The following is a 14,540-nucleotide window of genomic DNA, read 5'->3' as shown; positions in this document are numbered from 1 at the left end:
TTTGCCCAGCACTACACATACGACATAAGCACTATATATCTATTTGTAGGCATAATTTACAGGGCGAATGGGTTGCTTGCATTCGTTATTCTCTCTCGAGGTCATATTTGATGATTACACTAATGTTATTTGGCAAAAACAGCATATCGCCGACCTCGGAAGATCTCATTAGTCGCGGAATAGTCGCGGAATAATCGTTATCACCATCTGGTAACTCGCAGCACCCGAAACCCGAGAGATAGTGTTGAGTCAGGAAAATTGACTCGAAGGATAATAACAGCACATTTGACAGACCTCAAATCCGAGTTCATACGCTACAAAAAAGAAGAAAGGAAAAGAAAAGAAAAGAAGGAACACGCGCGTGCCCTTAGGCTTCACGACCACCAACTTGCTCAATGGCAGCAACGGATGGATCTGGAGTTCGAGAGAAAGACAACCTAAGCTAAGCTCTATTCTGCGAACCGGTTCAACGTACATGGTTATGTCTTGCTTCCTTAGTTTGGTCAAGTCTTTTATATTTTGAGCCCGGGAGAGGAGAGGTAGATATCTCCGGTGCTATTCACTATGGTACACGGAAAGGAGCCGATCCTGTCTGCTTCCTCGCCAATAGGTCATCGACCACTTTGTCATCCCTCTAAACCTCCGTATAAAGCCACTGTCGGGCCGGAGACAACCGGGTCGATCGAGCCGCCTCGCTCACAATTCATCGCATGCATGTTGCCAAAACGGAAAATTGTCGACAATATGTTTCTTATTATCAAGATAGACCTTTAGTTGCCTCCCATGTTACCGCTCTGCATCATGGCGGCATTCTGCTCCTGGAAGCGCTCGTTCAATCGGGCGGAGCTCTTGAGGTTCTTGTCAACACAGCGCATGACGCAAGTCTCCTCGCGGTTGATGAGGGACTTGGTGGTGAAGTCGTTGACACAGTCATCGAAGCAGCGCTGGACCATCTTGGAGTACATCTGAAGGAAATGATGTTAGATCTTGAGCTTGGGTGAAGACTGGTGATGGTGATGACACGGGATCACGGGCAGGGAGATAGGCGCAAAGTTAGATTTGAACAGGGAAGGTAGGAGATACATACGGTCATGAACTCCTTCATCTGCTTCCGCTCCATGCGGGCGGCGAACTCGCGCTGTTCCGATGCGTTAAGTCTGTGACACTTGCGTATTAGCGGTTTGCTCAGAGAATGATCATGAGGAACAATAGAATAGAAAATATAGTAGGAAATTCAAGAGAGTTCAAAAGAGATACCTACCCTTCCATTGTGATAGATAAATGAAATAAAGATGTTTTGATGGTAAGATGCTTTCTACAAGTCTCCTGCCAGCTGCCAGCTCCGCTGGTTCTGAGCTTCTCGGGTGCCGGAGGAATGTTAGTCCAGGCGACTCAAATCGATGTGCCTTAGATACCAGGCCACAACTGAATCAACATCGGTTTTTTTTTCATTATTTGTATAGCTTAGGCGCCCTTACTTCCACAGTTTGTAAATTCACGCAAAACTTGAACGTAATAAATCAATTCTTATATGTATCATGGCATCCAATAGATAGATGTATTGTAATGTCAGCTATACCTACTCTGTAAGAGAATTTATCCGAACGGAGGAAGATACCGAAAATGGAATACAAAATCCACGTGATTCTTAACGTCACCAATATCTCTTCAACCTCACTTCATGACGCTGTGGACAGCTAATCCCACTTCAGTAATTTTTTACGTGTAGTGAAAAGTTTCTGTGCCTGTGGATAGAAAGCTATAGACCAGGGCAGAAAAACCTTCTGCTATAATTAGTATTATTTACACTTTTGGACAAATTAAATGACGTCTAAGCCTCAAACTACATGTAGGCATCATCTTCAAGATTATTTTCAAAGAGAAGGGAAATAACGCCGAAGACGCCACTTCCAAGTCAAGTACAGTGGTTCATTTCTTTCGAGAGAAGATCTACCCCGTCCCGGAGACATGTTGTCCCGCAATAGACCAAGTGATAATGTATATACATACTTTATAAGATATCTGAGCAGGTAATTTGTATACCTCGTCAACTTCATTGGCTATCCTTGGTATGGAAAATTCGTCTACCTAAAAATACAGGGTAGAGGACAAAATAGCTAAAACAACAAGGACACATAGAAGAATATCTGAGAAGACTACTCCGTGCGGAGTGCTAAAAAGACCACTAAAAAGACATCACGAGGCCGCATAAGTGGCCGACCATTCTTGTAATGTTAACCCAAAATCTAACCGAGTTGAATAAAGCAGAAAAAAAGAAAATCGGTACCTGTCCGGAAGATATGAAACCCGATACAAGCGACTAATTTCCCAAAGACCCCCTAGAAGGGTCCGGATACGTTCTAGCCAGTCCAAGACCCGTTAGTTCCAGACGTTGAACTCCCAGGCCCCGGGGACAGCCGTTCTTCACATTCGACTCAAATTCCAGAAATTCCAGAAATTCCACGATGGTTATATATTGTGGTAGAATGGGAGATCATAATCCACTGTAGCATTGTGTACCTGTACTCCGTACTCCTACGATCTAATTTAATCTATATGACAGGCCGACCCTGACCCATCTTTAACTTATTCGGGGAACCTTGGTTCTCTAGATCGGCTATTCATAGTCTCATAGTCTCGAAAATAAAGAAATTCCCTCTGTACCCAGGACACGAAAAAAAAAAAAACAATACTCTCTGTCATATGTGTTTGACTCTTGGCTCGTGCCCCCGACTCATTGACCCTTTCGAAACCCTGACTGTTCAGCCCTTTCGCATCCCTTCATCCATCAGACTTCCACTCTCACATCCTTCCCTTTTCTTCTCAACCTCTTTGTTCTCAGATTCTCGTTCCCGAATCCCATCTCTGCTCTGCCTTTCTCGGAAACGTGTCTGTGCTATTTTTGGGCCCAGCCCCAGGATTTCACACACGAGGGCGGTGACGCAGGGCCGCTTCAACTTTCCCGAATCCCTCGATCGACACACCCACTTCTTTGCGCTTCTCCGATTCTCAGTATCTTCGACTCCATCTCGAGTCGCCTTCCGGACTCGCCATGGTGACGGTCGGCAAGTCGCACCCGGGTGCTGACCCAGTCCCTCTCCCCACCTCACCCGATCCGGTCGGCGCCAACTCCCCGCCGTCAAAGCGAGATTTGGCTTCATGGTGGAAGCAGTTCAAACGCAGCACAAGAAAAGACGAATTGAAAGGTAAGCCATATCTGGTGAATGTGATATTAGAAGTCTGGCGACCGCGTAAATGTTTCCTCTCCGGCTTGCGGCGGTTCGCCACCCCTCCCCTGAGACTCCCGTGTATACTCCTCTCGTCGCACAGGAGATATTTGCTGCAACTCGCCATGGTTGGAGCTGCGAACTTCACTCGCTCTTCAATTGATTTGCTGTGTTATTCATCGCCTCGAACTGAATTGCTAACCCGTTTGTCGCAGCTGAAACATCCCGCGGCATCTTCGGGGTTCCGCTCAATGTCAGCATCAAGTATGCTAATGTGGCAATCTCTTTGACCAACGATCACGGTCAGAGCTCCATTTATGGATATGTGCCCATTGTTGTTGCAAAGTGTGGAGTTTTCCTAAAAGAAAAAGGTTAGTATTTACCTCGCTAAACTCGATGAGTTATCACTGACCTATTTATTTTCGAATAGCAACCGATGTCGAAGGCATCTTTCGTCTTAACGGATCGGCCAAGCGCATTAAGGATCTCCAGGAAGTCTTCGATTCCCCCGAGCGATATGGAAAAGGACTCGATTGGTCCGGATACACCGTCCACGATGCAGCAAACGTACTTCGCCGATACCTGAACCAGCTCCCCGAACCCATCGTGCCATTGGAGTTTTATGGGCGCTTCCGTGAACCTCTGCGTATCTACCAGCAACAGGTCTTAGAAGATAAGGACACAGCTGATGCCGATAAGTTCGACCATGCAAAGGCTGTCGAGACATACCAGAAGCTCATCATCGAGCTGCCTCCATTGAACAAGCAACTCCTTCTCTATATCCTCGATCTCCTCGCGGTTTTCGCATCAAAGTCCGATCAGAATCGCATGCCGTCGGCTAATCTGGCTGCGATCTTCCAACCAGGCCTGCTGTCCCACCCCCAGCATGATATGTCGCCAGAGGAATATAAATTGAGTCAGGACGTGTTGATCTTCCTGATTGAGAACCAAGACCATTTCCTGTTCGGGATGAGTGGCACTGCTGCCGATGAGCAGACCATGAAAGAAGTCGAGGGAGGCATGCCGCGCCCCGCATCTCACCCAACCGTCCGACGTTCGGTATCCAACGCGAGTGCGAACACCGAAAGCCATCGCAAGTTGGACAGTATCCGACGAAATGTCTCCGTTTCCTCGCGCAACTCACGGCATTCTAACAACGCCCAAAGTCCCGTAACTCCCACCTCAACCACCTGTGGTGGTGGAGGAGGAGGAGGTGGTGTCCACCGAAGCAACACTCTACCCTCAAAAATGGGACCCATCTTGACTTCTGCTCGTTATGCACGAGCTCACGACACTGGCTCGAACAGCCCTTCCGGTCTCGCTGTTTCTCATCACAGTTCTCAATCAACTAGTCGAACGCCATCGGTGCGCGAAGAACCTGAGCAGCCTCAACCGGTCCCTCAGCCGGTTCCTCATTCGATTTCTCATCCGGGTCCTCAGCCAGTCCCCGAAGAGACTCCTGCGCAGCGCCCTGTGCAGCGGACTCCTAGTCAATCAACTACCTCTCTGACTCCAGGCAATGCCTATGTGCACACGTCAACCCATGGCCCATTGCCACCGGCAACTGCTGAACGTCTTAGCCTCGGCGAAACTCCCAAACCGCATGAGAATCTCAACACGGCGGTTGCCTCACCCCCAGTCGTCTCACCCCCGGTCCCTTCGCCCCCACAGGTTGTCACCCCGAGTCGTGAGCGCAAACTTTCAAGCTTCTTCACAAAGTCACCGCCAAATGAGGGTGAACTAAGAGAACCTCGACAGCCGAATCGCTTGAAGAAGAAGCGCATTCCTGGCAGTGCAAGCATGAGCGCACAAAGCTCAGCTAACTCACTCCATGGCTCAAGTGTAGATCCTAGTGCGGATCTTCAACCTAAATATGAAAATCGGTCCGTGGAAGCTGCTGTTGGTGACACCACTCCCAGACCGCCAAATGCTCCTACGCTCGGCAACCGAGAGAGCCCCTTTGACTCGAACCCGACTCTGGCAGAGGGTACTTCGCAACCCCACACTGACCACTCCCTGCAACCTCATAAATCGCGCACACCCTCGATGAACTCACGTTCATCGTTCACTGATCAGTCTGACATGGATCAACCTGATGAAGTCTCTCGTCATGAAAATCGTCGTAGTTGGCGGTTCCATCGGTCATCCAAGCGCACCAGCGAGCAACTTGGACTCGGTTTCGCGTCTCCACCCCTGAACCCCCGAGCTGAGCGAAGCACCAGTTCAATCGGTAGCGGCCACTATCAAAGCACGGACCTCTCCAGTCACCCACTGAGCTTGGATGCTGGCATTCAAAGCACTTCCTCCATAGGGTCAGAGCACGAGAAGAAGAGTTTGTTCGGAAAGTTTAAGGCGAAGGTCGCTCAGGTTCGGGATGGTGTCAAGGATGAACGTGAGCGCACAAAGAGCCCCACCCGGTCAGAGGACGACCCTTCCCTCGCCAACCAGCCTCTTCCCCCCATTGCTGCGGTGTCGACAAATGGCAATCCTGCCTCAATCGAAGTCCCACGCGAACAGCCCAAGGAAGAGCCTATGCGTTCACCCGTGTCTCCCTTGCCTGGCGCTGGCCTTCCCCCATCTATCCCCGAAGAACCCCATAGTCTCGAGGCGCCTACAGCTGCACCTGTACCTGCACCTGCGCCTGTCGTTGAAGAGAAAGATTCCACTGAGCTATCCGCTACCGAATTCGTGTTGGCACCAGAGTCAGCAGTGTCCCATGAAATCCCGAAAGAGACCGCAGGACCGTCCACCTCGGCCGCCTGAGGTCCTTCAAACTCTTCTCAAAAAAATAAAAATTTCATTTTCCCGCTTCTATTATTATCACGATTGCTCTTCCATGGATTTGTTTGACCATTTGAGAGGGAATGGCTTATTCGGAGCATTGGCGTTGCTTGAGGCGTTAAACGAGGTTGTTTTCTCATCTTTTATTTGCGTTCGATGAAGGGCTCTGCCCTCCTATTCGTTATCCCATTGCGCTCCCATCCCTTTGCTGCCGACTGGATGGTGTGGTGCTTTCTCAACGTCCCTTTGAATGACCCCCCATGTATTCTTTATCCCATTGCTCTTACCCCCTCCTCCCCCCTCTCGCAATGGTCCGAAGCTTTCTTCATATTATTAGCCCGTTTCCGGATTTCAGTTGATCACGTTGCCATGTGGAATGAATGTACGCCTGTCTCTGCTGTCTCTGCGATTGCAGCCGGTTTGTTTTATCTTTTTTTCGTGTTTTTCTTCTCCCGATCTCGTCCTATTCTTAGGTTCAGCTTCGATATCGGTCTCTCGTTATTGTTATAAACCCAATGACAAGAATAGGGATATTGCTTTTCAATATTTCTTCCGATTTTCTTCTTCTGCATAGCTGTAGCGTGTGCGCGCGGCCGGAGTGCGGTCCCGAAGAATCCTGGAGAATTCATCAATTCACATCGTATCAATGATATTTATAAGCCCAAAACTCACTAAGAAAGAAGCAATCGCTTTCTTTGTGCATCTGTGGATTGTGAAGGTGGTGGGTGTCGCATGAGAGACCAGGGGATATTGTGGAGTGCCGAGTCCGACAAGTCAGCGAACCACCTGGACCATTTTTACGACTAAGCAGCAATATCTCAACCATGGAGTAATGACCAGTGTTACTCCCTTGCATTATCTTTTAATTACACAATAGTTGAATCCCATCAGATAGCCGTAGCTGCTTGCTGCTATGCTTCGAAACGGAATCAACTTAGTCTATTTAGGGCACCCGGATCACCTAAATATACGTGCTTTTTGTGTTTAAGAACTTCGGTTCTAGAATTACGTCTTTTATGCCTCGTCATGCTAGACAGACAGCAAAGAAGGCATTGAGAATGCAAACGCAATGAATATCAGAGATCATGCTGGTGTGAGGCCAGTCAAGTGGTCAGTTCTTCATATCCCTGGCTATACATAGAACAGCCTTCTGTCTGGTTGTCATTCTAGGTTTGAATTTGAGAAGAAACTAGTACTCAGACAAAGACTGCTAAAAAGCGAGGCTGTAAGCGGCCCCGGGGGTCCACGACTATTGTTGTTACTTTATCCCATGCCTATTGCACTCATTATACAACTGCAAAACTCTGCACATAGACAAACAGAAATTGGGATGGGGGAAGAATATATCCAGTCAGCACATGCTTACATATCTATGACCACATCTTAAACCTAAGGATTGAGATTGCGGCATCTTGAATCTTGGTCTATTTTCATCTACAATCTTCAATTCACGATGCTACGGGATAAAGAGAGACCAAACGATACTAACGATACTCCTTCCTCCAATACCAGGGGCCTTAGGAAACATGTGAAAGCTACTGCATGTGAAATATAAATTGAAGATATATGACTTCTCTCTTGTTCCGTCATGTAATGACTGCGCGTCTGCCCCAATATTTATGACACTCCTATACTAGTGCTCTAATCACTTGATTATATCACTTTGTCAACTTCATCACCAGGTGTATCGGAAATTTGGCTGCTCCCGATCGGTCAAATCCATCAAATCGGTCTCCAAGATATGATGTTGGTTACCTTCATCTGCGATAACCGTTGCTTCGCCACGTTTATCGCGACGTCGATTCTCATTTATGAGATACATCCTATAGAAATTAGAACCCGAAAACTTCCATCTTTGAGTAAAAACTTACATCAAAGTAGCTTCAATGACAATCATCATCGACGCAGTGACGAAATATGCCCGGAATCCCGTGGGATATGTCGGTGCTTCAGAACTGATAAAGAACTGCGGCGTAATAATTTGGCCAATACAATATCCAACAAAAATCATCACCTAAATAGCATCAATAAACGTTGCTTCCTGTAGTGTAGGAATAGTACAGGTGCACTTACGCTTGCTGTCATCTTCTTGGTGAATCCAGCTATATTGGATGCGATCATTGACATGCACATGATGTATGAGACAGTACATGTGAGGAGGGAGTAAACGGCACCCAGACGTGACATCTTTCTTTCGGCAGGAAGAGCTGCAACCATTAATATTATCAAGGGGAAATAGGGATTGTGACCACTCACTGTAAAGTAGAACACTCCCAACCAGCACGCAGATATTACTCAAAATCATCGCGATGCATCGTCCTTTGCCAATATAGGAACAGACCCCGCCACTGATTTGTTAGAAATAGAACAGCAAGGAGTTAAAGTTAGAAGCAACATACGCGAGTACTACCGAGACGAGCTGAATCGCATGCTCCGGCATGGCAACCACTGTCGATTCGACACTTGTGTAGCCAAGTCCTGTGAGAATGATTTTGTTGAACTGAAAGAAAAATCAGTTACCAAAATCATGCACGTTGGATTTTTTTTCTTACAGCAGTTAATCCACCCCCGGGAATACATTGAAGGAACACAATGGCAAAGAGCATCAACACCTGGGGGTCACGGAAGCATTCTATGACCTGGTATTTCTTATACTGCCGGTTCTTCAATCCAGTATGATTTTGCAAGACCTGGAAGATCAATCAGTAATGATCCTGTTTTGTGTGAAAATGAAACATACCCTGACAACTGCGATCTGCCTTTCCCGGGGGGTCAAAAACCACGCAGTCATGGGGGAGGAGGGCATGGCGAAAAAGAGGAATATTCCCCAAGCCATTGTAATGGGACCAAAGATCAGGTACAGATATTGCCATCTGCTCAATGCGCCCTGGAAATGGCCGACTCCGTTCGACACGCCGTCGCCAATAAATGCTGCGATCGGACCGCCAGCCCACCACAAGCATGCCCGCAAAGCATGTTCCTGTCTAGTATAGTACTGGCTAACGAGGAGAGTAAATACGGGGTTGTTAGATGCCTCAAACACGCCTAGGAAGAACCGGGCAACGGCCAACGTCGCGAAATTGGTGACACCTGCCGTGGCTGCGACACACAGACCCCAGAGAAATACCATGCCTCCTATCCAGCGACCAATCGGTAGTCGCTGCATGAATATAGAGTTGGGGTACTGCCAGACGAGGAAGCTGTATTTAATTAGACCAGGGAATAGATCAGAATGGGATTGAGCAACATACCCGAAGTAGAATATAGAGTTGGACCAGCTGTATTGTTGACCTTCGAGGCGCTGGAACTGTTAATTTGGGGACAACCATAAACCTGTGAATGGGTATGTTCTTACTAGGTCCTCTTGGAGTCCATAGACTGCGGCTGTCGATAGGATCCCTTTGTCGACAAAGGAGAGTAAATAGGTTATGAGCATCTATACACCTAGTACTAAGTATGTATATTAACGACGGGGCTCAGTGAGTGACTCTTACCATAGGAACGAGCGATAGATCAAGCTTCCAGCGGACAATACTCTCCTCTCTTGCGCTGTACTCCACCACCAGGTCGCCGTTGAACATCTCTGCGGCATCATCGCATCCTTTGTCATGCATAGTCTTCTCCCCTTGGGGGACGGTAGTCTCCTGTATGTTGTGTTCTCCCATTTTTGTAAGCTACTTTGGTTGTCGGGAACACACAAAAGAGTATTTCTAATCGACGAAAGGACATGCTTCTGGCGGTTGAAGGAGAATAAGTACTTCACGGGTTCTCTTGCAGCCACTCGGAGCTAACGATATTCCCCGCACTGTTTTTTCATTCTCTTATCAATAGCGCTCCTTCATCTGACCTGGGGTAATGATAGTCATGATAATAAACATATGACGGGATCATAGCCGAGAGTTAAGTGTCGGCAATGCCGATATATCGGCTCATACCGATGTCTCGGTAGCAACCGATATCTCCGAGATAAGCTAACCCTAACCATTTGCAGTCATCGGGAAGCTGCCGAAGTAAATAGTTCATAAAGAACGCCAATCTTCCGGATAAGCCTCTCTGATAGCCAATTGACTTTCTGGTAGATCTGCAGAAAATACTCCAATACCTGTCAGAATATGTCTGTGCATCCGTTTTTCCAGCATGTGGTGGTCCACGGATTACCGTACGACCGCGGATTCTCCTACGGTGAGCAAACCAAGGAGAAGATCCAGCGCAATGTCACGTACTATAAGCAGCCAGGCAAACTAGGACCATGGTAGGCCTCTTGTTTCTCAAATATTTGTTGGATGATGCTGATTTCCAGGTCTTCGGTTTCGAGAGTCATTCATAACTGCTACATTCCGGGGCTACAGCGTTACTGGCCATCGGGATGGGAAGAGATGCGTGGTGTTGCCGCTGGTGCTGGTGTTACAATCGAAGACATCGTCATGTTGAATGCGCGATATGACCTCTCGCATGTCAAGTTCGAGGTTGTTTCTGAGACTCCCGCCACAGAAGAATCTAAGACTGTGGAAGCTATTCCTGAAATCTCTCAGGAGACGCCCACCATTGGAGTTGGCGGGGAAGAGTCAAATGCCATGGAAATTTCTGAACCTATCACCGAGAAAAAATCTGCAACCGAGGAGAAGCCTGTCGACGAAAAAGAGCAGGTCGAAGTCGCAGAAGAATGCACCTCCGCAATCATTCTTTCCCCCGCGACAAGGGACCGGGTAGTGTTCACAGCGCAGAACTGGGATATGTCCCACCGACTAGTCACTGAAGACGCAATTATCTACCTCGAAATTCATCCAGATGCCTCCGAAAACATCCCTTCAATGTTCCTTGTCACTGAAGCAGGTCAGCTGGGTCGCTCAGGATGCAACAGTGCCGGGCTAGGCCTCACAGCGAACTCTCTGCAGAGCAACATTGACCAAGCTCCTGATTTATCAATCCCTATCCCCCCTCTGGGGCATTGAGACGTCTATTTCTTGAGCAGTCTAACTACTCAGTCGGACTGAAATGCATCGCTAGAACCCCACGCCACGTCTCATTTAATATTATGGTCTCATCTGCTGACGATATTGGTATGTGTCTAGAAGTGACACCGCAGACGATCTTCAGGTCCGTCATTTCATCGGCTTCAGAAAAGCCGTATCTCCTACACAGCAACCACTTCCAGACTGGGCCCTTCCTGTCACAGACGCAAATTGCCGATGCATACCTTGGAGGGAGTTCATGGTATCGCGGTGAGCGGCTCGAAGCAGGGTTGCGCGCACAGGCACAGAAGGAAAATTTGATCGAACAGGATATTACGGCGGCGTTCCAGGATCATGCTGGTTATCCGCATAGTCTATGTGAGCATGCTGTTGAGGGGCAAAGTTCCAAGCAGGAGAATTCTGGGCCATATTCTGGTCCCACGTCGACTGTCTGCTGTGTCGTTTATAACCTGTCTAAACGCACAGTGCGAGTTTGTAAAGGCTGCCCATGTGAGGGCACATTTCAAGATTTCGAGTTGCGATGAATGAATATATCTGAAATTGCAACAATTTAACCCATCATTTCCTCAAGCCTAAACTGATCGCGAATATAATCATCTTCCACTAAATCATCAAAAATTGACCAAAAGCCCTCACCTCCGAAAGGATTGGCATCGACTGGAAATAATCCGTTCCAATTCTGGGTTTGGCTGCGTTTCAAAATTTCCATCATCTCCCGCGTTAGAGTTTCAAAAATATCCCTGAACCGTTTTGTCGACGGCCATTGCTCTGAAATAGCAAACAGAACACTCGAACAGGCTCGGATATCTTCCAACGCGACGAGGTCGGGTCTTTCCTTTCTAGTCCAGGTGGAGTATAAAAGGGTCAGACCGGCCGTGAAGATAGAATGTAGCGCCAGGAGATTCCAGCCCAATGGGCTCCGCTGATGCAGCACTTTGTAATGTTGGCAGATATCCCCAGCTGCCCGAGCACTCAGTGTTAGATACTCTGCTGTCTTTGAAGTGTCTCCTTCTGCTTCTTTCTTTGCCATAGTGATGCGTCGCTGAAGTAACATACGTAACGCCTTGCTATATTGAATATCGAAGAATTCCCTCGTATCATACACTGAGTAACCAGGGAGAACAAAGGAGGCATCTATCGGGACTGGGACAGCAATTCGCCAGGCGTCCAGCTCATACCGGAAATAGTCAATCTTTTCATCGGAAGCTTCGTGCACGTCGGCACCAAATATTTCACGGTGTATGCGACTTTCCAGCCGTCGCAAATGGCACATGTGGGTGAACGATTGGTACTTTCTCGAGTCATGTACCTGTTTGTTGATAAGTATTTAGCAGCACTATACTCGCTCAAAATCAAATGGAAATTACCGGAACGTCAATCTCATGTTCTGCGAGGGCAAATGGTCTGCCAAGGGTCAGTGAGACGGCTCGATCCAAAATGTACGCGCTCCAAAAGACACGGTTGCGTAGATTCAGGTCGTCTGCATTCAACTGCCTCGCCCGAGAATCACGAAGATTACGGTGAAGACCCATCTCGACCGCATGTCTGATGGCAAGTCCAATAATGTGCCAGCTTCCAAGATTCGACACATTGCTGGGAGTTCGGAGAAGGTAGATCGCAATTAATAGGAGGGCTTGGACCCGTTGCAGGCTCTGGCTCGCTAGAGCGGAGTCGATATGGCGAAGGGCACGTGTAAAGTATGTCTAGGCGCGTTTCAGAATTGAATATATTCTTGGACTCCTATGACGTGACATACCTCTGGGCTTGTACATCGACGCATCTCGGGGTGCAGCTGAATGGTTCTTGCGGCAATAGCATAAACCATATACAGTAAGAAGAGATTGGGAGCATTGTGGTCTTTGTCTCGGGTGGTTTGACGAAATAAATCCTGAAGGGAAACCTCATCAAGAAGTGGATATCGAGGATGCACTCGTTGGAAAAATGTAGCGATCAACACATCCTCTTGATCTGTGGCCACGGAAGGCTCTGGCATTGGTGTCTGTCCAGACACAGTGGTGTCGTTACCTCTAGCTCTTTCTGTTAACATAGACTGTGACAAAATTCCCTCCACGAGCCTAGAAAGCGAGAAGCCCGATGTTGCACCGACAAATGACGGCTCTGCAGCGGCGTTCATACTCAAGAGCACGACATCCGTCGATAGCTCGCCATGGTAGTCTATCGGCGAGATAGAATGCGGGGCGACTTCATGAGTGCAGCTTTCATTCCTCTGCTGGGACTGGAGGCGATCCTGTAAGTCGGCAACTTGTCTTTCTAGTCTGCTAGCATGCTGCACCAGTTGCGAGTGCTCTGTGGTGTGGAGGGCATCAAGCTGAGGCAATGTTGGCCATGTACAATCTGCGCTTCTTAGAATCTCAACACTGCTTATCATTTTGAGAGATATAGATTTGAAAGCATACTGGATCCTGACCGCTCACATGCCGAACATATGGGGAGCTCGCCATTACACTATATTTTGTCAGTAATTATCGCTGCTTCAAGTCTTTATCATGATGTTACCTTCGTCTTACGGCGCTTGCAACGTTCGCAAGCAATAGATGCGCGGGTTCTTCGATGTGGTGGCATCAACAAGATAGGAGGTGATATGAGCTGGAGGGGTCTAAAGGGGAGAACGCTCTTGATTTACCCCGACTACGGGGTAGGCTAACCTATATGGGCACGTAGATACACGACATCGATATTAACTTTGATCTAGATGACTGATCCTAGGATAGCGAGACAACTGTGAAAATTTAGTTTTTGCAACAATAAAGAGCAGAAGAATAATAACTCACCATAGCTTGGAAATATATATATTGAAAATGATCAAAAAGCCAAAAAAGGATAAACTCGCAGAAATAAATCCTCAGTACCGCTGTAAGAGCAGCTGCACTTTTATATAATATATCTCCATTGACAATGAGAGTAACTGGTACAAATCCATTTGTGAGTTGAAAATGTTGTGTCGGCGCAGATCCACCAGGATACCGGAGGATTTATTAATCCTAAGTATGCAGTAATATTTCTTATGTAATCAGGACAGTATAAATTGCCAGGAAGTCAATACAGCAATACGGAGAGTTGAAGACCATTGATTGGACCTATATATTTCCACCATACGGAGTAGTCGGACAGTTATAAGCCCGGTTCGCACTGAATAAGACTACTATATCGGCATATAGTACCTAGCAACTTGCTAGAAACTGTCTTATAAACCTCCACGAAGCCACTCCGCAGAAAGTTATCCCTTATTTCATATCAAAACAATACAGTATCCAGCAATGGAAACAGCATCGATTCTCTCCGCTATAAAGGGCGATAAACTGAAGGATACACCGCAATAGCTCACCTGGTTTGCGAAGGTGCAGCTATACGCAATGCAAAAAAATGTCTAGGATCACTGCAACCCGGATACCCCGTCAACTGAACGACCTAATACTCTAAAGGAACCGGTACAACCAGAATATCCTAAAGAGGGTACCGAAACAGATCGAAGGAAATAGAGAGACCAAGTAGACGTATATAAAATAAGCTATACTCGATAGGAGAAGCAAGCAAAGGG

At 47.4% G+C, this 14,540-nt stretch overlaps 6 protein-coding genes across 6 annotated transcripts; 3 read left to right on the top strand and 3 right to left on the bottom strand.

Moving 5' to 3' along the window:
- Window positions 1-770: 770 nt before the first annotated feature.
- On the bottom strand, window positions 771-1,269 carry tim9 (protein transporter TIM9; the record flags this gene model as incomplete). Its single annotated transcript, XM_057252531.1, has 3 exons — window positions 771-965; window positions 1,088-1,157; window positions 1,262-1,269. 3 exons carry the CDS (start codon window positions 1,267-1,269, stop codon window positions 771-773), a joined length of 273 nt encoding a protein of 90 aa, XP_057111856.1.
- A 1,783-nt stretch (window positions 1,270-3,052) lies between these two features.
- On the top strand, window positions 3,053-5,990 carry N7479_004833 (uncharacterized protein; the record flags this gene model as incomplete). Its single annotated transcript, XM_057252530.1, has 3 exons — window positions 3,053-3,206; window positions 3,443-3,598; window positions 3,658-5,990. The coding sequence occupies 3 exons, from the start codon at window positions 3,053-3,055 to the stop codon at window positions 5,988-5,990; spliced, it is 2,643 nt and encodes an 880-aa protein (XP_057111855.1).
- Window positions 5,991-7,683: 1,693 nt separating this feature from the next.
- N7479_004832 (Major facilitator superfamily domain general substrate transporter) lies at window positions 7,684-9,673 on the bottom strand (the record flags this gene model as incomplete). The annotated part of the gene is made up of 10 exons (XM_057252529.1): window positions 7,684-7,831; window positions 7,880-8,022; window positions 8,082-8,215; window positions 8,265-8,356; window positions 8,408-8,508; window positions 8,561-8,698; window positions 8,749-9,208; window positions 9,260-9,309; window positions 9,364-9,444; window positions 9,503-9,673. 10 exons carry the CDS (start codon window positions 9,671-9,673, stop codon window positions 7,684-7,686), a joined length of 1,518 nt encoding a protein of 505 aa, XP_057111854.1.
- A 447-nt stretch (window positions 9,674-10,120) lies between these two features.
- Window positions 10,121-10,960, top strand: N7479_004831 (Peptidase C45 acyl-coenzyme A:6-aminopenicillanic acid acyl-transferase; the record flags this gene model as incomplete). Its single annotated transcript, XM_057252528.1, has 2 exons — window positions 10,121-10,260; window positions 10,309-10,960. 2 exons carry the CDS (start codon window positions 10,121-10,123, stop codon window positions 10,958-10,960), a joined length of 792 nt encoding a protein of 263 aa, XP_057111853.1.
- An 83-nt stretch (window positions 10,961-11,043) lies between these two features.
- N7479_004830 (Peptidase C45 acyl-coenzyme A:6-aminopenicillanic acid acyl-transferase) lies at window positions 11,044-11,505 on the top strand (the record flags this gene model as incomplete). The annotated part of the gene is made up of 1 exon (XM_057252527.1): window positions 11,044-11,505. The coding sequence occupies one exon, from the start codon at window positions 11,044-11,046 to the stop codon at window positions 11,503-11,505; it is 462 nt and encodes a 153-aa protein (XP_057111852.1).
- Window positions 11,506-11,531: 26 nt separating this feature from the next.
- Window positions 11,532-13,446, bottom strand: N7479_004829 (fungal specific transcription factor domain-containing protein; the record flags this gene model as incomplete). Its single annotated transcript, XM_057252526.1, has 4 exons — window positions 11,532-12,290; window positions 12,349-12,684; window positions 12,738-13,310; window positions 13,399-13,446. Coding segments are annotated over 4 exons (1,716 nt in total), but the record flags the coding sequence as incomplete, so codon positions are not given.
- Window positions 13,447-14,540: the final 1,094 nt, after the last annotated feature.

Source organism: Penicillium vulpinum (assembly GCF_028829585.1).
Source record: "Penicillium vulpinum strain IBT 29486 chromosome Unknown utg000002l_segment0_segment0, whole genome shotgun sequence".
In the NCBI taxonomy this organism is placed as follows: domain Eukaryota; kingdom Fungi; phylum Ascomycota; class Eurotiomycetes; order Eurotiales; family Aspergillaceae; genus Penicillium; species Penicillium vulpinum.
This window is presented reverse-complemented; position numbering and strand designations above follow the sequence as displayed.